The following is a 24684-nucleotide window of genomic DNA, read 5'->3' on the forward strand; positions in this document are numbered from 1 at the left end:
GCTGACACTGTGGGCAGATCAGGTATTGGCACCTGGGATCAATATGGTGCCCGGGGGACATGCCCTCCCCTAGTTTTAGCCCTGGTGTCACCCCTCTGGCGGGTGTCTCCTGGGTGCGGTCCGCACCCCCTTGCCCCCATAGCAACGCCACTGCCCTTGTGGCAGGGGATATGCTGTAGTCCTCTGGAGGAAGAGTCTTGCGTCTTCAGCTAGCCCTTCAGACCCCATGTACACAGGATGTTTTTACAGCTGCTTTTTCCTGGCATTAGAAGTGGATCTGCAGCTTGTTTTTTCTGACGCCCTGTGTGCATGGGGGCTTAAAGTATGCTTGAGGTGTCCTAACAAACAGGATGAACTCTGTGACCAGCAAAGAGCAAATGTGGTAAAAGTTCTCTCTCAGGCTACAAGACAACGTGTCCTTTGTTTTTTTTTTTGTTTGGTTTTTTTTCCTTTGTTATAAGAAGATGGGCAAGTACCCGCTCACCGATCCTGCGACACCAAGGCCAAATGGAAAGATGTCCAGTAACAGGCTCTTGCAGGCTGCCCAACTGCATACCTGGCAACTTCTGTACGGGCACCCACACAGTCAATAGGATGCCTGAGGTGATGGGTATGCATCCAACTGTGGAGCTGTAGTGGTGTGCCCCTTTATCCAGATGCAGGTGCAAGTCCCTTTAACTCAATTACCCACAATCCTCTGGGCTCCCAGCATCCCCTGAGTTCCTGGACACGCCCAGGGAGTATAAATGCCAGCTCCGCCCAGCTTTCTGTGCTCAGAGAGATCCTGTCTGATGGGACAGCAGTGACTGGGCAAGTGAGCTGTACCCAGGTGCTGGGTCCTCATTCGATCAGTCTGGTGTGTGGGCCACCAGCAGTGAGCAAAAGAGCACGCAGCATCTATCCAAGCCCCAGTCACTGGAGAGGACTCTGTTACAGTCCATGTGGAGAAGCTGTTCAAGCAGTGGACTGGTGCTATCTATGGCCCCCAGAGCCTCCTGACCGAAGTCAGCATCAGCAGTGCCAGTGTGAAGTCTGTGCCAGCAGGAAATCCTCTTAGCTCACAGTCTGCTGAATGAATGATTATCATCTTGGAACACGTGAGAAATCTTCAGCTCTCTATCCTATCAGTAAACTCAACTCAGAGCACTCTGCTGCCATCTATTGGCCATTAGTAGAACTGAAATATACTTGTTTTCATGTTTTATTCCTGTTTCCCCCCTTCCTCATATTGCTGTTTTGTACTGCAAACCCCTGTCCACATGATCTCCTGTGTAATCTACATTGGTTTTCATTGTTAAGTAAAGTAGAAATTGCACATCACCACTGGTCCGATCATTTGGCTGATACCGTTACATAACAGAGCTGTTGATGAGGAAGCGGTCACACTGACTTTGAAGAGCAGCTCCCTCCTCCTGCATATGGTCTTTTACCTTGCCTCATGGTGGCCTCCTGGTGTCTCTCCCGGTCCCCTCCTCTGGGCATGCTGGGGTATTTAATCTGTCCCCAAAGAACTCACTTGGGCCGCCTGGCTTCGGGAATACATGTCCCAGAATTCTTTTCTCCTGCTGTCCTCCTCTATTGGCTCACTCCCCCTGCCAATAAGGAGGCAGGGGAGGGAGCAGAGCGGACTGCTGTCCGCCTGTATCAAGCAGCACAGGGAGGAGGGGGGGGGGGGAGAAATCCCCAGCAACTATGACAGGCTCTGTCTGGGGGCAATGGCGTCTGGCAGGGCGAGCTGACCCGGACCTGCTACAGGGGTGTGTTTCTTCCCTCGAATCAGCTGTCAGAGCTCTCCTCACTGGACTCTGCCCCCTTTGTTTGACAGCCCAGACAAGCTTTAAATGCTGTACTTTGAATGACTGTAGATAAGAGAAGACTCAGCTAAACAGGTACAACCTATGTAGAAGGATTTGTTTAATCTCTGTGAATCACCTGAGGCCAGTCACTTCACTGGGTATATGTAAGAGTTTACAGCCACTTTAAAGTAGAACTAAAGGCAAAACTTTTTTTTTTAAGTTATAGATGGATAGAGTAAGGGAAAGTCATAACCCCCGTCAGTTTTATTTTTTGTTGCCATCTGTGTCCCATTGGGGAAAATTCCCTTCACACCCTGTCCCATAGCCAAACAGGAAGTGAGGGGTAATCCCTGCAATTAGGGAATCCTTAAGGGACCCCGAACTATTGTCCCCAGTGGAAGATTTCCCCTCTATTACTTTTCTGCAGACAACCCAACATTTAGGATTTTATTTTACTTTCACTTTTAATGATAATGGTAAACAGGATAAATAGAGGGGGTGAAACTCCCCAAGGGGGCACAGAGGGCAATAAAAACTGACAAGTGTTCTAATCCTCATTCTGTCCAACACCTTAAAAAAAAAAATAATAATAAAAGAAAATGCTTTTAACTATACTTTAAATTCTTGAGTTAAAGCCCAAATCCATGCTCTGGGCTCCTCTCTACCCAGCCAGTTGCTATGCCCCTTGGATATAGCTCCCAACTGTTCTTGATTTGGAACAAAGTCCCCTCTGTCCTCCTCATTTGTCCCTCATTTGGGTCTACAGTAATCCCCCGCTCCATCGCGGTTCATATTTTGCGGTCCCAGTAATTCACAGTTTTTTTTTTAATGTTATTTTACTATATAAATCATTAAAAATGAAGTATTTTTGTGTTTTCCATAGCTCTTGCTATGTCTCTTAGTATCTTTTATGTGTTTAAATGAGTTTCTATTGTTTTAAAAGTGTGTTTAAAGACCTTAAAATGCTTCTACACGTACAGTGACAGTAAAAAAAACATGCCTACAATGCATTTTAATAGGGTTTTTCTATTTCGCGGAATTTCACTTTTCGCTGCTGGGTCCGGAACGTAACCCCCCGCAATGGAGGGGGTTTACTGTAATCTCTATAGTTGTATAAAACAATCCACTATTTATCTTGCAAAAAGTGTTTCCCAGTGCTAAACCTTTTTTCCAATTTCTAAATTGTTGTAAATTTAAAAGCCAGTATAAAGGAATAGTAGTAAAAAAAGCACTTGTGGGTTTAATTAACCACTTAAGCCCCGGAGGATTTGGCTGCTCAAAGACCAGGGCCTATTTTGCGATTCAGCACTGCGTGACTTTAACGGACAATTGCGCGGTCGTGCGACGCTGTACCCAAATTAAATTGACGTCCTTTTTTTCCCAGAAACAGGGCTTTCTTTTGGTGGTATTTTATCACCTCTGCGATTTTTATTTTTTGTGCTATAAACAAAAAAAGAGCGTCGATTTTGAAAAAATAACAATATTTTTCACATTTTTTTATATGAATCCCCCCCCCCCCCCAAAAAAAAAAATGTAAAAATCAAAATTTTTTAACATTCTAGGCCAATTTGTTTTCTGCTACATATTTTTGGTAAAAAAAAAAAAAAATCGCAATAAGCGTATTTTGATTGGTTTGCGCAAAAGTTATTGCGTTTACTAACTAAGGGAAAGATTTTTGTAATTTTTTTTAACTAGTAATGGCGGCGATCTGCGATTTTTCTTTTTTTTGAGGGACTGCAACATTGCAGCGGACAGATCGGACCCCTGACTAACATTTTTGACACTTTTGGGGGTACCAGTGATATTACTACAGTAATCAGTGCTATAAATACGCACTGTTACTGTAAAAATGACACTGGCAGGGAAGGGGTTAACTTTATTAGTGATCAAGGGGTTAAGTGTGTCCCTAGGGGCGTGATTCTAACTGTAAAGGGGCGTGGCTTGTGATGTAACCACAGAGACATACGATCCTACATAGCAGGATTGTATGATCTCTGCTGTTACATCAGGGAGAATGACAGATGGCTTTGTTTCTCCCTCTCCAGCAGGAGATCGCGAGTGGCCGGCGGACATCGGAGCCGCCGGTCACTCGCGCGGGAATGCCCGTGAACGTGCGGGGGAGCGCCTCCGGTGGGGTGCGCTCGCCCCCTACAGGCTTCTGGGCGAGCGACGTAGTACTACGTCAATTTGCCCAGGAGGGGCTGTTTGCCGCAGTAAATATACTGTGGGAGGTCGGCAAGTGGTTAATCATTTTCTTGTATAATTCTCCTTTAAGTGGGTGTGGCAGGGGGTGTTTCCGGAAGACGGGTGTAAATGCAGTGCTGGAGGGCATCCTTTGACAGATAAGGCTGTCACAATGTACTATAATGCTGTGCATACTATAACATTATGGCCTGAACCTGCAGGGGGGGCATTTACCAAAAATGTTTTCCTAGCATTTTTTTCTGCTTCTGTAAACCTAAGATTTTATATTCATTAAGGCTGATTTCAGACTGTTGTGCTGCGGTAACCCATGTGTTAGCTCACGTGTTACCGTAACATGAGAGAACATGCATTCTGTGTGTTGGTAAACAAGAAACACAAAGAATAGCGCATCGACCTAGCGCATTATCCTCAATATGGGCTTGTTAAAACATAAAAATGGCTACTCACAAGCAAAGGTATAAATCAATCACATCAGACTCAAAGCCTTGAATATCGAGAGTAGTCCATACGAATGTCCCTTGTCCTATTAGGATGATGGCTGACGCGTTTCAAGGCATACGCCTCTTCCTCAGAGCCCATTTTATTCTGTGTGTTGGTGCATTATGGTTAAACTCATTCTTAAAGTGATATTAAAACATAGCTCACAACTGTTCCTGATTTTGAGGGACTGTCCCTCTGTCACGGGGTAGCGTGGCAGAGCCTGACGTAAGAGGAGTGGCTTACCGGGTAACTGGCGTGGCACAGGTTCACCAGAGGCGCGGAGTCTAAGTGTTAGCCGGTTTTCACCAGGGGCCCCAGATGGTGGGGATGAATTTGGCTGCTTGCTAACACCAGGTCGCGACCCCCCGGATTCCCTGGGAGAGCCAGGAACAGGTCCAGGATCAATAGCCGGTAGCAGGTAAACAGATCAGGACGAGACAGGAGGATAGTCAGGACAAGCCAAAGTCAGGGGGGGCAGCAGGTAATCAGAATCCAAAGACAAACCGGGTCAGGTAAACAGGAACAGCGGATATAACAGGCACTGGATACAGGAGAGCTGAAGACAACACAGCAATCACCTAGAGTGACAGCTGTGTTTAAATAGGCCATTTTGGCGCCAATTTGGTAGCCTCGAACTACACTGAGGTAGCCTCGAACTCTACCGAGGTAGCCTCGAACTTCCACCAAGGTAGCCTCGAACTCCACAAAGGTAGCCTCGAACTCCACAAAGGTAGCCTCGAACTCTATCAAGGTAGCCCTGAACACTACCAAGGTAGCCTCGAACTCTACAAAGGTAACCTCGAACTCTACAAAGGTAGCCTTAGTGAATGCGCATAGGCGTTCGCTGGTTAGCGACGCCAGTGCGCCTGCGCAGGGTATTGCGTCCCTGACACCCTCTTTCTTGCTCATTTGTCCCTTATTTTGGTCTGATCGGGTCTAGTTGTATATAAAATGCACAATTTATCTTTCAAATAGTGTTTCCCAGTGCTAAACCTTTCATCCCATTTCTAAATTGCTGCATTTGTAAATTACAGAAGTCACTATACAGGAAAAGTAATGATAAAAAAAGCACTTGTGAGTGCTAATCATTTTTTTGTATAAGTGTCCTTTAAGGGGGCGTGGCAGGGGGTGTGTCCTATGCCTACATACTTTTGCTAATAGGTGTCCATCGTTTCTATCTCAAAAAGTTGGAAGGTGTAATTAAACTCACCAGCTCTGTGTAATGGTTTTGCACAGAGCAGCCCAGATCCTCCTCTTCTCTGGCCCCTCCCTCCTGCCTAGTGCCCCCAGAGCAAGCAGCTTGCTCTGGGGGCACCCAAGCAGGTTCGCTCCTGAGCCGTGGCTCTGTGTGTCCATTCACACACAGAGCCGTGACTCGGCCCGCTTCTCCCCTCCCTCTCTTGATTGGCTCACGGGCTGTGATTGACAGCCAATAGCTTCCTCTGCTGCCTCAGCCATTGAGGAGTGAAAGTCCCTGGGGAACAAAGGCTCTTGTGCACATCGCTGGATCGAGAGGGGGCTCAGGTAGGTAGCAGGGGGCTGCTGCATACTGAAGGTTTTTCACCTTCATGCATTATGCATGAAGGTGAAAAACCTTGAGCCTTTAGAACTACTTTTAAGTAGAACTACAGTATAGGCAAAACTTTTTTCATTTTGGATAGAATAAGGGAGGGTTCTAACCCCTGTCAGATTTTTTTTGGACATCTGTATGCCATTTTGGAGTTTCCCTCTCACTTCCTATCCCATACCCAAACAGGAAGTGAGAGGGGATCCCTGCAAATTAAGAAAATCCTTTTGGGAAGCCCAAGCCATTAGAACTAGTGTCCTCACTGGAAGATTTCCCCTCAGTTACTTTTTTGGGGACAACCTAAAATTTTGGGGTTTTCTTTTACTTTCACTTTCAATGAGAATGGTGAACAGGGCAAATAGAGAGGGTTAATCTCCCTAACGGGGGCACAGAGAGCAATAAAAACTGACAGGGGTTCTAATCCCTATCCACTCCATCCAAAACTAAAAACAATTTTTGCCTTTAGTTATACTTTAAACTCTTCATGACCACGCTATAGCAGAAAGATGGCTACAGCGTGGGCTTACATTGCAGGAAGAGCGCTTCCCCTGTGCCTCCTGCGGCACACATCGGCAGTGAGCAGTAATCGTACTGTCCTTTATACACAACTGATCGCAGATCGGCGTAAAGAGCCAATCACAGCGGCTCTTTACCATGTGACCAGCTGTGTCCAATCTGACAGCGCGTGAGGAGAGGAGAGCCGATTAGGAGCAATCCACATCTACTGTTCTTCACTAATAATCAAAACACTGATCATCAGTGTCCTGATTATCAGTGCAGCCCTAACAGTTCTCATCAGTGCTGCCTATCAGTGCCCATGTTTCCCTCATTCAGTGCCCATTAGTGAAGTCTGTCACTGCCTATCATTGCTGCCTATCAGTGCCCATCAGTTCCACCCATCAATGCAGCCTCATCAACACACATCAGTGAAGGAGAAAAATTTAATATTTACAAAAAAATTTCGGTATTTTTTAATTTGTTTAGCAAAAAAATACACAGTGGTGAGTAAAGCTCTATCTGTCTAAAAAACAAATGATAAAAATGTAGTTTATGGGTACAGCATTGCATGACCGCGCATTTGTCATTTAACCACTGATGTAGCACCCTCCTAGGTAGGTGCTAGAGAGAGCGTATATTTTTGGATCTTTTCTGCTTACCAGAAGGATTGCCAAGTTAATCTATTTTGTTCTCTGCCTACCAGAGAGCAGGATCATGGTGCTTAGGTGCAGCTCAGTTTGTCTGAAGTGTTTCACAGTGGTCCAATAGGGAGGCATATTGGACAGTGGGAGGAAACAGCCCCTGGTGATTGGCAGAGGAAAGTGCTTCGGTGCATGCTGGGATACTATATAAATGCCAAGGGCACATGTGCTCGGGGTCTTTCAGCTGGAGAGCGGGGTCCCTGTAGAAGTTGCCATTCGGCCTCAGGTGGTCAACCTGAGGGACTGAGAGTTAGAGAAGAGCTGAACCCAGGGGTCCTGCAGAGCTGACTGGATAGGAGTCACTGGAAGGATCTGACTCTGCAGTACAGTGAGTACAGATCTGGACATGGGGCCATCCCTTCAGCTAGAAGAGTCAGTGGACGGGTGTCAGTAAAGGGGATGCTAGAGACTATCCTGGAGATAATGTAGTTTACCAAGTCTGTTGCTGGAGAAAGACCAAGAAGATCTAACCCTTTCCAAACACGTGGCAGTATGGTAAAGCAGTGTGACTGCTTCCACAAGTAACCTGGTGAGGGCAAGTGAGAGTTGTCCTTATCAACTGTACATAGTTCAAGTTGGAGTATCCCACTATTCCCTTCTTCCATCCAAGTTCCACAATAAATACCAAAAACCAAATCCCATGGACTGTTTATTGAGTAACGAGCCATTGGGAGTAAGGATGGATGTGTGAACTGTACCCTAACTGACTGTCCGCAGGTAATCAGAGGAGGCCCAAGAAGTCATCATACAGCGAGTCCTATGCGGACAGTGCTACACTGATGTACCTGTACTTCGGCTTGAGGAAATGGTTGTACCAAGGTGATGCCTGCAGCTAGAGGCTTTAACCCGGTACTGTTTTTTAGAGACGGCGGTCGACTTTCTTGTGATAACAACTGATGCGGCTCAGCAGCCGATCGGCTTTTATCATAACGAGCTGGAGGGGACATTCCCTCTCTCCCGCCGCTCTGCCTGGGTCTCCCGTCCCACCAGGAGACCCGCATGTTCAGCCGGCACATCCGTTGGCTGGTCAGAGTCCCAAACAAAGTCGGATTTTGATCGGGTCTCCGATGAAGTAACCCGGAAGTGACGTCACTTCCAGTTTACTTGGCTGCCAATGGAGCTGATTTAAAAAAAATTACAGTATTCAAAAATGCAGATTTTGGCGTTTTGAATACTTTAATTGCAGAGGAGGGATTTGGGCTCAGGATTACAAAAATAACCAAACATTTTTAAAGCACCCCTGTTCTTGTGAGCTCGCTCACCAAAGAAAACGCATGCGTAAGTTGCGCCCGCAAATGTAGCAAATTCAAACCGCACATGTGAGATATTGCCACGATCACCAGAGCGAGAGCAATAATTGTAGCTTTAGACCTCCTCTGTAACTCTAAACCAGTGGCAGCTGGTGCTCCATGGGCCTGGGGAGGGGGGGGGGGGAGCGGCAGATGGACCACACCAGACAGCACACGGCTTCTTCCCCCTGTCTTCTGCGTCTCTTCCTTCCTCCTTCATGGCCAATGGCATGGCTTCTCCTTTTGGCCAATCGGTAAACGGGTCTCAGACCCGTTTCCTGATTGGGAAGGAGAAGAATCCATGTGACAATAGTGAATATTTATTCGCTATTGTCACACAACTGAGTGGGCTTTGGGCACAGTGCTCTGCGCCCGAGCCCACCCTTTTTTGAAGCCTATTAGAGCCTCTGACTCTAATCACGTGCTTCAAAAAAAAACCCCATTGGAATCCATGCGTCCGGCACCCTGCATGTAGATTCGGGGGCCGGACTCGTGGATGGGGGGAGGGGGCAGCGCCCTTGCGCCCCCAATGGACAGGTCGCCCCTGCTCTAAACTGGTAACCGTTAACATTTTTAAAGTGTCGCCTATGGAGATTAAAGCACCGTACACATGCACCGATTGTCGGCCGAACAATCGGCCGTCTTTTGTCCGGTGCTGTCGTGTAGGTTGAAAAGTGCTAAAGACTGCACACAAATTTTGTCGGCCAACAACAACCGACTGCAGAAGTGATGTCATGTGATGGTTAACTTTCCGTGTGTTTTTTCTTCTCTGAGCATGCTCAGTCTTGCTCATCTGCTTTTTGTCGGCCAAAATCTGTACTGACTGACGAACAATCGGCCGTTCTTTGTTGGCCTACAAAAATTTTATAGCATGCACACCAGATTTTGTTTGGCCGAAAAGTCGCAGTCGGTTGTCGGAAGCATCATACTAACAAGCCGACAATCGGCCAATCGGACGTTGGCCGAATATTTACGGCCGACAATCGGTACGTGTGTACGGGCCTTAAGTACTGTAGTTTGTCTCCATTCCTTGAGTGTGTGCAATTTTTAAGATGTTAGTATGTATTTACTCGGCGTGACATCATCTTTCACAATATACAAAAAATTGGGCTAACTTAACTGTTTAGTTTTTTTTTAATTCAGTGAAGTGTATTTAAAAAAAAAAAAAAATTGTGTTTGAAAGACGGCTGCTCAAATACAGAGAGACATAAAAATATTGCAACGACCCCAATTTTATTTTTCGAGAGTCTTTGCTAAAAAAAAGTGTATATATATATAATGTTTGGGGGGGTTCTAAGTAATTTTCTAGCAAAAAGTACTGATTTTAACTTGTAAACAACATATGTCAGAAATAGGCCTGGTCTTTAAGTGGTTAAAGTGCAACAGAGCTAAAAATCTAAAATTTGCCCAGTAGGCAAGTGGTTAATATTACCCCAATATGCGTTTCAGGGCACCACACTAAGGTCATGCACTACCCTTCGTCGGTGTGTACTGCAATACAAAACATAGCGCTTGTACCTTTTTTGGTGTGCTTTGGTGCATTAGGCATTCCATCCATGAATGCGTGTTAATGTAGAAGAACTGTGAGCCCAGCCCTGAACCAAAACAGTTCTTCTAAAAATAAAACTGGAAAACACATGAACTTCCCCGGGCTGCAGCTGATTAGACACCTCATGACCCACTCCATTCTTTATTTCTCCAACATCCGCTACTGCTGCGGACTTGCAGTTAGAATGAGGGAAGGCATCCAGTATACACCTACATTGGAGAACTGCAAATTTTCTGTAATAGTCAACCAAAAGTATAATAAAGCGGTATTAAACCCAAAACCAAAAATGTAATATATTGCAGGTAACTAGTCATTGAATGTGGTGGCTGCATTCGTTCTCTTTCTAGGCTCTTTTCCCCTCTGTTTTCACCTGGTGATCTGGCCAGTAACACACCTCCTGTATTACCCTTGGTTCACAATTATGCGTCTTTAGTGCATTTTGTGTTTTGCAGAAACGCACTATAGTCCATTTAACATAGTTTCCTATTGCTCTAGTTCACATCTGTGTGAAAAAGGGGGGGCGAGGGGAAAGGAAAGGCAAAGGAAAGGGGGGGGAGGGAAAGGAGGGGGAGGTAGGGGGAACGGAAGGGAAGGCGAGTAAAGGAATGGGGAACAGAGAAAGGGGGGGGCTAAAATAGGGGGGGGGGTGTAAGGGAGGGAATGTAAAGGACCACTCTGGGCAGTGGCGGCTGGTGCTCCATGGGACGGGGGGGTGGCAGGTGGACCGCACCATACCCCCCCCCCGGACCACACCAGCCCGCACACCATACCACCCCCCCCCCACGGTCGCCGGCTCACTCACCCTGGACATGTGGAGGGCAGTCGGCAGTCAGCAGCAGCGGCGGCTTCCCCATCGGTCTCCTTCGTCTCCTCCCTCCTACTCCTCGGCCAATGGCATGGCTTCTCCTTTTCGGCCAATCGGGAAACGGGTCCCAGGACCCGGTTCCTAATCGGCCAGGAGAAGAATCCGTGTGACAATAGCGAATATTCATATTCACTCACACAACCGGGTGGGCTCAGGGCACAGTGCTCTGCGCCCCGAGCCCACCCTTTTTTGAAACCTATTAGAGCCTCTGGCTCTAATCACATGCTTCAAAAAAAACCCCCATTGGAATCCATGCATTCGGCTCCCTGCAAATAGATAAGGGGGCCAGACGCATGGATAGGGGGGGCGGTGCCCCTGCGCCCCTTAATGGATGGGCCGCCCCTGACTCTGGGTCAGCATATTGGGGGGACAAAAGGCATAAGATGTGTGTTTTGAACTGATGCGTTTTTGGAAAGGGTTAAGGTTAGGTTTCTTGCAGCAGATTGCCTTTTGCATGTAATAGACTTCAATAGACCCACAACAAAAATGCAAGTGTTGCATTTTTTTTGCACTTATGTGTTTTTGATGTATTTTTGTTTTCTGGCTAATAGGAAAGTATGACAGTTCTGTTCATGGAATGCGACTTTACACTCTCTGATACTTTTTTGCTAGAAAACTACTTAGAACCCCCAAACATTATATATATATATATATATATATATATATATATATATATATATATTATTTTTTTTTAGCAATGGACCCTAGAGAATAAAATGCAGATCATTGCAATATTTTTTATCACACCGTATTTGTGCAGCGGTCTTCCAGACGCAATTTTTTTGGAAAAAATTAACTTTTTGGAAATAAAAAATAAGAAAACAGTAAAATTAGCCCAATTGTTTTCCATAATGTGAAAGAGAATGTTACGCCGAGTAAATAGATACTCAACATGTCATGCTTCAAAATTGCGCACGCTCGCGGAATGACCACAAACTTTGGTACTAAAAATCTCCATAGACTACATTTTAAAAATTTCTAAAGTTTACCAGCTTGGAGTTACAGAGGAGGTATAGGACTCAAACTATTGCTCTCGCTCTAACGATCGCGGCGATACCTCACATGTGTGGTTTGAACACCGTTTACATATGTGGGCAGGACTTCCATATGCGTTCGCTTCTGCAAGCGAGCTAACGGGGACAGGGCGCTTTAATTTTTACATTTTTTTTCCTATTTATTTTATTTATTATTTTTTATTTTTACAGTTTTTTTAAAAAAAAAATAATAATTTTGATCATTTTTATTCCTATTACAAGAAATGTAAACATCCCTTGTAATAGAAATAAGCACGACAGTACAGATAGTTCCCATTAGTGGTAGGCGGAATGGGTATGCTGTGTTTTTTATTTAATTTTATATATATATATATATATATATATATATATATATATATATATATATTATTTATTTATTTATTTTTTAATTGTATTTGTTTTCTCATTTAACTGTTAGCCCCCATTCACACTGGGGCGACGCTACTTCGGAGCGGCCGCCACGGACTTCGTAACATTGAAGTCTATGGCGGTCGCCTCCTGGTCGCCCCAAAGAAGCTCTGGACCCTTTTTCTGAGTCGGAGCGACTTGTGTCGCTCCTATCAGAACGGGTCCGCAGCTTCCCTATGGGAGGCGACCTGCGGCGACCTGTGAGGCGACCAGGTCGCCTCACAGGTCGCCCCAGTGTGAACGGGGGCTTACCTTGTACTCCTGTAATTTTCTTCATTTTCTTCATTTTCCTACATGTACCAAGCAATGAGTCAGAAGTAACAAATAATTGTAAATGTTATTGTTGAAATTGTTAAATTAAAATTCCAATAAAATTGTAAAAGTAAAAAAAAAAAAGAAATAAGAATGACAGGTCCTCTTTAATGTGAGATCTGGGGTCAAAAAGACCTCACAACTACACTAAAAAAAACATTGAAAAAAAATCAGCCCTTTAAACCGGTTGCTAGGCAACGACATTTGACGTCGCTCCGGTCCTCCAAGACCATAGAAACGAGTGAGGGCAAAATGGCCCTTCCTGTCTCAGAGGATCCAGGACTGGATCGTTTTCCCCACTGCCGGCGGGTCCGGTAATCGGGGAAAACGGCCGGGACGGGGGGAGGGGTCACCTCTTCCGCCACACCGTAAGGGTGATCCCGCGGTGAATCCGCTGCTGGGACCACCCTTTTCTGAAAGCCAATCGCCCGCTGTTGAAAAAAATACCTGGGTTGTGGCAACTACCATAACCCCAGTATTTAGTGCTGCCAAAGGACCGACGTAAATCGACGGCGGGCAGTCGGTAAGTGGTTAAAGTCGCACTCCATTATTAACACTGTCATATTTTCCTATTACCCCCCCCCCCCCCCCCCCAAAAGAAAAGAAAGCAAAACACATCAAAAACACATGTTCAGGAATGCAAAACGGACCTCAAAGCACACCAGAAAAACGCATCACCCGCAACCTGCATAGAAGCGGTCCCAGCCTTAGGCCTGGTTCACACTTATGCATTTTTTAGTGCATTTAGCATTTTGTGAAAATGCAGTACAGTCCATTTGACATGGTTTCCTATGGGACACGTTCACATTTATCTGTCTTTCAGTCGCTGCATTTTTAGAAAGGTTCAGGGACTTTTTTAAACGCAACACAGTGTGTTTTTATTCAATAGACTTTATTGGACATGCTGCAGAAATGCTTGTAAAAAAAAACGCAAGTTTAAAAAAACGCATACAAAATGTGTGAAAAAGACATCAACAATGCGTGTGCAAAAACGCAAAATGCACCACCAAAAGCACTGCAGGAACAGATCAAATGCAAACTGCATAGAGGTGAACCTGGCCTTAGGGTCCTTTCACACTGGAAAGCATCCTTATTTACACTGCAGCACTTGTAAAACGCACTATGCGTTTTTAAAAAATGCATAGTGGGTTTTAAATGCATTGCAGGCAGCGCATAAGCGGTGAATTAGCTGGTTGTTAAGGACGCTGTCAGGTGTTAGCTCCTTAACAACTGGCTATTCATTGGTTGTTAGGGATGCTGGTGGGTGGTTGATAAGGAGCCGGAACCCGCTGGTATCCTTAGCGGGTTCTTACACACATACAGTGCCCCCCTGTACCTCCATTGTGGTCACCAAGTTCCTCTATGCTGCTCCGGTACGGTGCAGACAGAGTAGGGCCCACCATCGCTTGCCTTGTCACTGCAGAGGGGGGAGGAGCCAGGAAAACTGGGCGGGACAGAAAGGAACTGTGAACCACTCTGAATGTGTGGGGAGGAGGAAGGGGGGCGGACCAAACCTTGAACTGAAATTCGGGAGCAGCTCGGGTGGGGGTGGCATGTAAGAGGAGGAGAGGGGGCGGCCGAACGGCACATTGAACCCACCATGGAGGTACAGGGGCGTATGTAAAGCTTTATAACCACCATTTTCTTTTTTTTTTTAAGTGTCACGTGACCCAAAAATGCACCAAAAAACACACCCTGGGTGAGTTTTTGCTGCATTTTTAATGCGGTTCCCATTGATTTCAATAGAAGGTACATCTTTGCTGCACTTTTGGGAAGATGCTGCATGCAGGACTTTTCAGAACGCTGCGCAACGATGTGAAAAGTCTCATAGGATTTAAAAGGAAATAATTCTGATGCGCTTTTCTAATGCTGGAAAGTAGTGATCGTTTTTTAGTGCCGATACCAATATTTTGGTCATTGGATATCGGTATTGGCCGATATTTTTGGACATTTAAAAATAAAATGTATTTTTTATTTTTCACAGGTACTCTGGTGGAGGGATCTGGGGGTCTGAAAGACCCCCAAACCCCTCCTCTGCACTTAAAAGCACTCAAAACGCCAAGTTTGGCTGTTTTGAATGCTCACATTTTTTGAATTTGGTGCCAAGTGCCCGGAAGTGATGTCATGACATCACTTCCTGTTTTTTTCATGGAAACCCGATCTGAGCCAAATGCAGTTTTGATCGGGTCTTCGGCGGCCGTGCATGCTGGTTGCCCGGGTCTCCTGGTGGGAAGGGAGACCCAGGCAAGCCGCAGGAGGCGGCGGGAGGGGGGACGTCCCCTCCCGCTCCTTGTAATGACAGGTGAGTGACTTCTAAGCCACATCGGTTGTCATTACAGGACAGCCGACCGTCGACCTCTAGCTGCAGACATCATTCCGGTACAGCACTTTCCCAAAATATCGGCAATATCGGTTACTTCTGGGGCCGATTCCGATATATCGGGGAAAGTGCATATCGGCCCTCGATATATCAGCTTTGCCGATAATCGGTTGATCCCAAATTTAAGTACTCTAACAAACTGATTAGGGTGTGCCCAGGCACATCCGGCAAACCCTGTGTACACGCCTATGGATGGACTAACAGATTTAAATACTCTAACAAACTGAAGCCAGACTCCAGCTAACACTTTATAATCAGTTACAGCAGTTCCTTTTGCTTTTGAGATAAAGGTTTTACTTGAATAAATAAAAGCTGATCATTGTAAGCACCCCTGCCAATGTTAAATGGTTTGTCCCAATTGTGTAAACTGATACATCTGGAAGAATGCCTAATCTGTTGAAAATCAATAGACTTAAGCCCCGTACACACGCAGTGATTATCGGCTGACCGATCGTCCGTCTTTTGTCCAGAGTGGTGTTTTGTTGGTTGGAATGTGCCTAGACTGCACACAAATTTTCTCGCCCAACAAAATTCTACTTCAGAAGTGATGTCATGTGTTGGTTTGCTTTCTTTGTGTTCTTTCTGAGCATGCCCAGTCTTGCTCATAAGATTTTTCCCTGTCGAAATCTGTACTGACTGCACGAAAATCGTCCGTGTTTTGACGGCGGACAAAAATTTTATAGCTTGCACACCAGATTTTTTTCGGCCGAAAAGTCGGAGTTGGTTGTCGGAAGCATCATACTAACAAGCCGAAAATCGACAGATCGGACGTTGGACGAAAATTCCCTGCCAATTTTCGACGCGTGTGTACGGGGCTTTACTGGCCAGATCATTAGATGGAAATAAAAGAACTAAAGCCTGAAAAAGAAAAGGAATGCAGCCATCACATCTAAGAATTGGTAAGCTGCTATATATTAAATGTTTGGTTTTGGGTTTATCTGTTTTTTTTCATGTTGGTGTTAAAAGGTTTGGGCTGGCCTCTCGCTGTCAGCTCCAGAATAGCGTAGCCGTTGTCAGTAATTTAGGTCAGAGTCTGATAGGTTTTGCCCAGCTCAGAAGTGGCAATTTAAGTGGAAAGCTGTCTATATAAATAGTATAATCATCATCTAAACGCTATACTCCGCTGCACACTGCAGGCCGTATTTAGAGGGAACCATTACCATCCAAGGTTATAATTTTGCTCCCATAAATATCTCATTCTGGCAGAGAACCAATCAATGCAAATGATTTCATAAGGAAGAAGAGCGACTTGTGAGGCTGCAGTAACACACAGCAACAAATTGAAATTACAGATGGCAATTTTATTTTTTTACAGAGATGCAAGCAATCTGATGGGAGCGATCAAAAGGAAAAGGCTTAGGATGCCATCATGTTTCAGTGCCGGTTCACACATATGCGATGCCGGAACCCTGTGAATCCAATGCGGGTTCCCACATCGCATTTAAATCGCAGGCAGTTCATACAGGGGAGCCGCACAGGCCCCTGGAGCATGGGGCCCGGTTGCAATTGCAACCCCTGCAACCCCTGTAATTACGCCCCTGGTAAGCTGCAATGTAAGACATTTTTGGTTTGGGGTTTAATATTGCTTTTACGAAAACAATGGAATGCCAACCTAAAATCCTCACTGAAAATAAATCATACTTTCTTTTAAAGTGTTATATTGATAAAGTGAAGAAACTCACCTGACAAAAGTATATCCTCCTCCACAGCTTCCATCTTCTCCTCTTGCATGAGTTCATCTGTTTTATTGTTTCCTTCATGTTCATTAAAGTCTATTTTCTTTTTCGCCTTCATGCTAGTTTTCAGTTTGTTGACCAGAGAAGTGGACACTCCTGGGGACTCCTTCTTATCTGGAGAATTTGGTTCTTCTGCATGCTCATGCTTCTTATTATAAATTTTACTTAATCTAACACCCAGTTGACCAAAGGGTTCCTTCTTGTCTGGAGAGTTCGGCTCTTCCGCTAGGCTTTGACGCTTTAACATTTTTTTACTGCCTTTAAAAATTTGGCCAAGTCCAGCTGGTGACTCCTTCTCTGGGGAGATCTGTTCTTCTCCATGGTGTGCTTTCTTCGTATTTTTTTTACTGATCCTAAAGTTTCCAAAAGGGTTTGGTAGACCTTGACTTTTCTCCCCTGTTTTTGATTCTGGATCTTCAAATGGATTTGCTCCTTCTCTTTGATCCTGGACATTGCAATCCATAGTTATTGACTTCTCTGGTGAGCTTTGCAGTTCGGTGTCATTTCCTTTCTTTATGCTTTTTTTACTGATTCTAAAGTTTCCAAACGGGTTCGGCAAACCCGGACTCTTCTCTTCTGCTTGAGGTTTTGGTTCTAGCTCTTCAACCGGGTTTGTTCTGTCCTTCTGTTTTTTGTCCTTGAAATCCCTCCCAACTGTTGGCTCCTTTTCTGAAGAGTTTTGTCTTTCATCTTCACTTTTCTTCCTTGTACTTTTTTTACTGATTCGAAAGTTTCCAAAAGGGTTTGATAGACCTGGACTTTTCTCTCTCAATTTTGGTTCTGGATCTTCAAATGGGTTTGTTCCTTCTCTTTGATCTTTATCATCTTTCCCAACTATTGATTTCTCTGGCGTGCTTCGCAGTTCGATGTCATTAGCTTTCTTTACGCTTTTTTTACTGATTCTGAAGTTTCCAAAAGGGTTTGGTAAACCGGGACTCTTCTGTCCTCCTACATCTAAAAATGGGTTTGCGCCATTTCTTCCCTCGTCAGCTATATTTTCTTTGGGTTTCTTGTTAGAGTTTGGAGGTGATGGCTCCATGCCTTATCTAAACTTCGTATGTCTCTGCCTGAAAAACAAAATAGAAATTTATTTGAGGCTGTAGCTGTAATGGATTCACCTAGAGTTCCTGGGGATTTCCATAAACCTTGGCAATTAAGACTAGCCCAGATCCAAAGCATTCTAATATAATGCTGTGCTAATGTTATTTGGGATTTCCCTGCTCTACCAGAAGACATGACAGCAAATACATTACTGGAAATACAAAGCTTTGGAGTAAAGCCCAAGTGAACCTTCAGTTTTAGACAGCTCATTACTAAAGGATACGTCAATTTCAGTCCTCTCAACCTTGTTTAATAAAGACACAGACTGGGTGATATAGGTTTAAATGGCCACAGCAGCCATTTTATTAACAAATTAATAAATAACATCAATTAAAACAATTTCAACAATGCAAATTCAACAATGCAACCAGGAGGGGAGTCTTTGGGTATCCTTAGGGCACACTTTTTTTATCCATAATTGCCCGTGTCCTTAACCGCGCCCCAACCGGCTTGAAGACAATTACGGCTCAAACATTTTGTCAGGGAACTAGCCGGAGAATAGGCTCTCACAGACCTGGCACGTTAGCCAATTCTCAACATGGCCGCGCCCGCACAAATATGCCCACACTTATTGCAAACGCACATTGCCCAGGGTGAAGACGTGTGGGATCTGACGCAATGGACGTCAGATCCCAGCACCCTCAGGCCTTTAAAAGGATGTCTGTGGCACATGGACATTGCTGACTGGTCTTCAGCTTCCTGCTCCTGTGTTTGCTGCTGCTTCTGATCACCTGTTGTCAACCTCTTGGATTCCTCTTGTCCCGCTCCCAGCTCTGACCTCAGATTGTTCAGGGATCTTCTCTTGTCATCTGCCCTGTGTATGACCCCGGCTTGCCTAACCACGACTCTGATCTGCTAACCACTGGCTTACTGACCTCTGCTTCCATCCCCGAGTACGCCTTTTGCTGTGCCTTGTCTGCTGTGATCCGCCTTGGTGCCCATCTGTTGTACCCAGCCTGCAGTACCTACCTTCAGTACTTACCTGTTCATTCTGCCTGCTGCACTTTCCATTACAAACTACTTCATGCTGTGCGCAGTCTGCGTCATCCTCAGTGCTCCTGGGTCCTATTGCTCACCTCCTCTGGTGTCCACCTGCAGAGAGATTTCCCCACTAGGGATCAACCGATTAGCGATAAGGCTGATATATCGAGGGCCGATATTGACTTTTGCCGATATATATGTATCGGCCCTGGAACTTGCCGATATTACCGATATTCCAAATATTGCTCATGTAAGGGTAAAATGATGTCACATAGCATAATTCCGTTTACAAATGTTATTGAATATGCCACTCACAGATGTACAAATTAAAGATATAAGCAATTCCACATTAGCAGATCTGCTGGCAGATCGGTATCTCTCACCCACTTGCCGTAAGTGATACCCGGGTGATACCGCTCCATTCGGCACCCACTCAATCCTGCTTTGTCTCTCACCAGCTCCATCTCCCACCCACCCGATACCGATCCGTCTCTCACCCACTTGCTTTAAGTGACACCAGGGTGATACCGCTCCGTCCGGCATACGATCTCGGAGGCCACGTGCGTGGTCACGCCCGGCGTGACCTCCAAAATCACCATCGTAGGCTGAACAGAGCTTGACCCACTGATTACTCCAGGAACAATGCTTTATCATTACATGCCGGTAAATAGGACAAGAGGGACAGTGTGTTTTACCTGGAGTGGGTTTATACTTTCATATGGGAAAAAGAATACCTGGGGATGAAGTAAAAGGAGCATAGAAGGTTATAAGAGATCACCCACAAGAATTCCAAGCATTGATCCACTGTGGCAGATGGGGGAAGGCCCTTAACCTCTTAAGCCCCGGAGGATTTGGCTGCTCAAAGACCAGAGCCTATTTTGCGATTCGGCACTGCGTGACTTTAACGGACAATTGCGCGGTCGTGCGACGCTGTACCCAAATGAAATTGACGTCCTTTTTTTTCCACAAACAGAGCTTTCTTTTGGTGGTATTTGATCACCTGTGCAATTTTTACTTTTTGCGCTATAAACAAAAAAATAGCGAAAATTTTGAAAAAAAAAACAATAATTTTCACATTTTCTTATATGAAATTCCCCCAAAAAAATGTAAAAATCAAAATTGCTTAATATTTTAGGCCAATTTGTTTTCTGCTACATATTTTTGGTAAAAAAATATTTTGATTGGTTTGCACAAAAGTTATTGCGTTTACTAACTAAGGGAAAGATTTGTCATTTTTATTGTTTTTTTTTTTTTTTTTTAACGAGTAATGGCGGCGATCTGCGATTTTTTTTTTTTTTTTGCGGGACTGCGACATTGCGGCGGACAGATCGGACCCTTGACTGACATTTTTGACACTTTTGGGGGGACCAGTGACATTGCTACAGTAATCAGTGCTATACATATGCACTGTTACTGTAAAAATGACAATGGCAGGGAAGGGGGTTAACTTTATTAGAGATGCAGGAGTTAAATGTGTCCCTAGGGGCGTGCTTCTAACTGTAAAGGGGTGTGGCTTTTCATGTAACCACAGAGACATACGATCCTACATAGCAGGATCGTATGATCTCTGCTGTTACACCAGGGAGAATGACAGGCGGCTTTGTTTACATCAGCCGCCTGCCTTTCTCCCTCTCCGCCGGGAGATCGCGAGTTACTGGTGGACATCGGAACCGCCGATCACACGCGCGGGGATTCAGGGGAACGAGCGGGGGCGGGAGCGTGCCTCCGGCGGCGGGGGCTCGCCCCCTACAGGCTCCTGGGCTAGCGACTTAGTACTACGTCACTTTGCCCAGGAGGGGCTGACTGCCGCAGTAAATGTACTGTGGGCAGTCGGCAAGTGGTTAAAGGGGCAGATTTATGCTTTGGGGGATCTCACATGTAGTGGGAATCACTATAGTCACATTATCTGTTATATTGTGTTATCAGTATTCATTGTGTTATCCGTTTTTACTGGTTCTTATCACACCCCTTTGGGGTATTTCACATTCACAATTCTTTATTGTTTGTGGGAAGCAATACCGTCACATCATTTGACAATTTTTATTACAGCATCACATGTTGTTATATTTGTGGTTTATATCACATAATAGTGAGATTATTTTTGTTTAGCGCACCAGACCACTTTATTTCCATTCACATTTCAAAATCAGTTATTTGGATCTTTGGTTACAGCTCATTTAAATTTATCAGCGCACCCTTTTCCCACTTTTAATATGTCAAGGTCTTACCTTGCCTTCCTGTTGGCAGCCATCTTGGACATGTGCAGACTGCTGTCTCTTATAAACTCTGTTTGCATCATCACTTGTCTGCTGCCTGGGCGTCACTCAGTGATGATGTTGGACACCTGACTATATATATCACCTGATGGCTTTCAGACCTTGCCCTTGCATTTGTGCTCCAAGGTGCATCACTGCTAGCAGTCCTATGGTCTCAATGGTTTCTCCGTGCATGACTTGGCTTGGCTGACGACCTTCCTGGCTCTGGATTCCGTATTGGCAGACGACTCCGCATCAGACGATGACCCGGCTTGGGCAGACTACCCGCTTCTGGACTCTATCTTGGCTTGGATGACCACCTGTTCCTGGAATCGATCCCGGCTTGGATTACTACCCACTTCCGAACTTGACCCTGGCTGTTCTTGATTTGGCTCCTCTCTCTTGCTGTGCGATTATTATTATTGCATAAATAAATCGCGTTATTTTACTTGCATCTTCGTGTGGTCGGGTTTCCTGGCACCCTGACAGATTAGTAGGCTCCTGACAGACTTCTGGGCCTACACGCAAAGCTCACTTCAGCAGCATGTCCCCAGGCCAGGAGGGCCTGAGGCAAGAGAGCGAGCACATGGCCCTGCCCAAATATTTATCCTCCCGCAGAATGCACCAATGGCTATGAACCTCCTACTGGGCTGGCTGGAAGAATAAATATTCATAACCCAACCTAGTTGTATTATCTCATACTGGACTGTGGTACCAGTGACACCTACTGGCGACAGTGAGAAATGCACAACCCAATTGAGATTAGGTAAAGACTAGATAAACTGTACAATCAACCTGAGCTGCTTACAGCCCATCCAAATTTACATTATTGCCCCAGTTTAGGACCAGGGGGCTACACAACTTTTTAAGTATATGTGGTTTTTGTTCAGAAAATTACATTTATTCCAAAAATGGAAAAATGTTAAAAGCAAACAAAAATTAGGAGTACTTTCTAATTACATTCTTCCAGTCAACAAATGTACAAAGAATGTTCGTAAGAAAATTCATAGAAAAGTTTGTTCAAAAATCTACTAGTGTATGGCCAGCTTTACAGTTCTTTTTCTTTATAAAACAGCCACAGGTTGAAGACCAGGTTTGCTGTACTTGTCGTCATTAAAGTGCCACTAAACTCACATCTTAAAAAAAACTATCAGTAAATAGTGTATTACATGCTGTTCATACTCATTCAGTCACTATAAGATTAGTTTTCTGTATTCTGAAAAAAACCTGGTTGATCCTGCTGCTCTCTATCTCCCCCTTCTGTTCATGTCCCCAATTCGTCTAGGGATTTTGCAGCTGTGGTGGCAACTCTGCACATGCTCAGTTTTTAGTGAGTTTCTATGCTGAGCATTTCCTCCCTATCACATCTAAGCAGCCCATGTGACTATAGAAAAGAAATATCTCCAGAGTGGGTCCAGAGCTTTAATCAGCGATCACATTGTTCTAGCAGACTGCAACCTTTCGGAGCCACGCAGGACCCTTTCATCAGGCATGTGACTAAAGAGGCCTGTGACTATAGAGTCACACGTGGGCATATACACAGTGGTAAATGACAGCCCATTCCCTCCCTCCTCCTCCATGCCCAATAACCAGCTAAACACAATGCGGGTGGGATATTATATGAAGATTACCGGAGGCTTCACCTCCCTCTTATTCTAAGACACAGGCTGGAGGGGCGTGACACAGCCTGTGACTGGCAGAAATCCGCCCACACCAGGTTATTTTTTCTAAAAAATAATAAAGATTTAATTTCAAATATACTCTTTACACTATATTACCAAAAGTATTGGGACGCCTGCCTTTACATGCACATAGATGGGGGAATTGGCTCATTTGAACGAAAAAAATATATATGGCTGCCCTTATTGCTTAAGCAAACTTAACTCTTCTAGCACACAAGGATGGATGTCACCTGGGTCAGTTACTTTGTTTATTTTAATTTAGTAATAAACACACATCTCCCTATGTCAAGCTAATTACATTGAATATTGATTACCACTCTCCACCATATTATCGCCCGTTAGCTGGATTTGTGGAAAATAAATTATATATATATATATATATATTCACATACACACACACACACACAGTGTATATATATATATATATATGGATTTAAAACAGTTTATTGATATTATTTATTTTTACTCTGTATTCCAAAGGCTGTTTTTTTTTTTTTTTTTTTCTTTTGAACATGTGACCAGCAGCAGAGGACTGGAAGCTCCTCCTGTTTGTTTCCCTGCAGACAGGCTGGGTGAGAGCTGGATCATGTGACAGCTTTACATCGATTAGGATTTTTTTTTTTTTTAATGAAAAGAATTACAGTGCCTTTTTAAATATACTGAAATAAAGAGGACAATGTAAATTTAAACTGTGTGTGTTTAGTATCACTTTAAGCTTTTGTATCTCTCCAGTGTCAGTAATCTCTGATTATGGAAGTGTCTTTTGTTACTGTGTTTACTACTATGTGAAATTTTTGTAAAAAGTATTATTATTGAACAGGAAAACAGCCACAGCTTGATTTAAAAAAGTCTGTGTCCTGCCAAAAAGCTGCACAGAAGGATCCTTACCCTTTCTGTGTAAGCAGTGGTCTCTCTGCAGAGGTCCAACATGCCCATTGCTGTGTCAGGGCTAAAGCTCTCCAGCCAGTGGGGAGCATGAGCTTTGTTGATTGCAGAGCTGTAGGTCAGACTCAGCAGGCGGCGTGTTGGACCTCTGCAGAGAGACCACTGCTTTCACACAGACAACAATGCTGTAAGGCACATTTGTCAAACACAAGGCCCGCGGGCCAAATCCAGCCCTTTACCACCTCTGGATCCCGCCCTCCGCTCCCAGCTGTCACTTGTAAACACAGAAGCTTCTGGAAAAAACAGATCCCTGCATGCACTCACGGCAGAGACAGATCTCTAGAATCTGAGAGAGAGAACAATTTCTGCAAGGCAGAGCCACCTACACAGGCAGGTACTTAAGTTGGGCCAGGTAGGAGAGACAAATGCAAGGAAGCTTTTGCGTGGGGGGGGGGGGGGGGGTTGCGGCTGCACACTGTACATAGTGCACCCCTAAACCCTGCACTCCATACATACCTAAACCCTGCACTCTGTATACACCTAAACCCTGCACTCTGTGCATAGCATACATCTGAACCCTGCACTCTGTATGTAACACACACCTAAACTCTGCACTCTGTACATAGCATACACCTGAACCCTGCACTCTGTATGTAACACACTCTTGAACCCTGCACTCTGTACACACCTAAACCCTGCACTCTGTGCATAGCATACACCTGAACCCTGCACTCTGTACATAGCGTACACCTGAACCCTCCACTCTGTATGTAACACACTCCTGAACCCTGCATTCTGTACATAACGCATCCCAGATTCAACCAGCCCTTTGCAGGCACTCATACTGCTGATGCGGCCCGCAATGAAATTTAATTTGACACCCCTGCTGTAAGGGGACAGGCTTTTCTACCTAGGCTGTGGCTGCATTCCAAAGAAAATAAACTATAGGACTTTGTACAC

The 24684-nt window shown here is 44.9% G+C and overlaps 1 protein-coding gene across 1 annotated transcript in view; it reads right to left on the reverse strand.

The window, feature by feature from the left end:
* Nucleotides 1–17766, reverse strand: part of EXOC3L4 (exocyst complex component 3 like 4) — a 127515-nt gene extending 109749 nt beyond the window's left edge. The window contains exon 1 of the mRNA XM_082242664.1: nt 16767–17766. Coding sequence (XP_082098790.1) covers nt 16767–17283 — 517 coding nt within the window. The 5' untranslated portion in view covers nt 17284–17766. The remainder of the gene's footprint in view (nt 1–16766) is intronic.
* Nucleotides 17767–24684: the final 6918 nt, after the last annotated feature.

This window comes from Pelophylax lessonae (genome assembly GCF_965119305.1).
Source record: "Pelophylax lessonae genome assembly, chromosome: 13".
In the NCBI taxonomy this organism is placed as follows: Eukaryota; Metazoa; Chordata; class Amphibia; order Anura; family Ranidae; genus Pelophylax; species Pelophylax lessonae.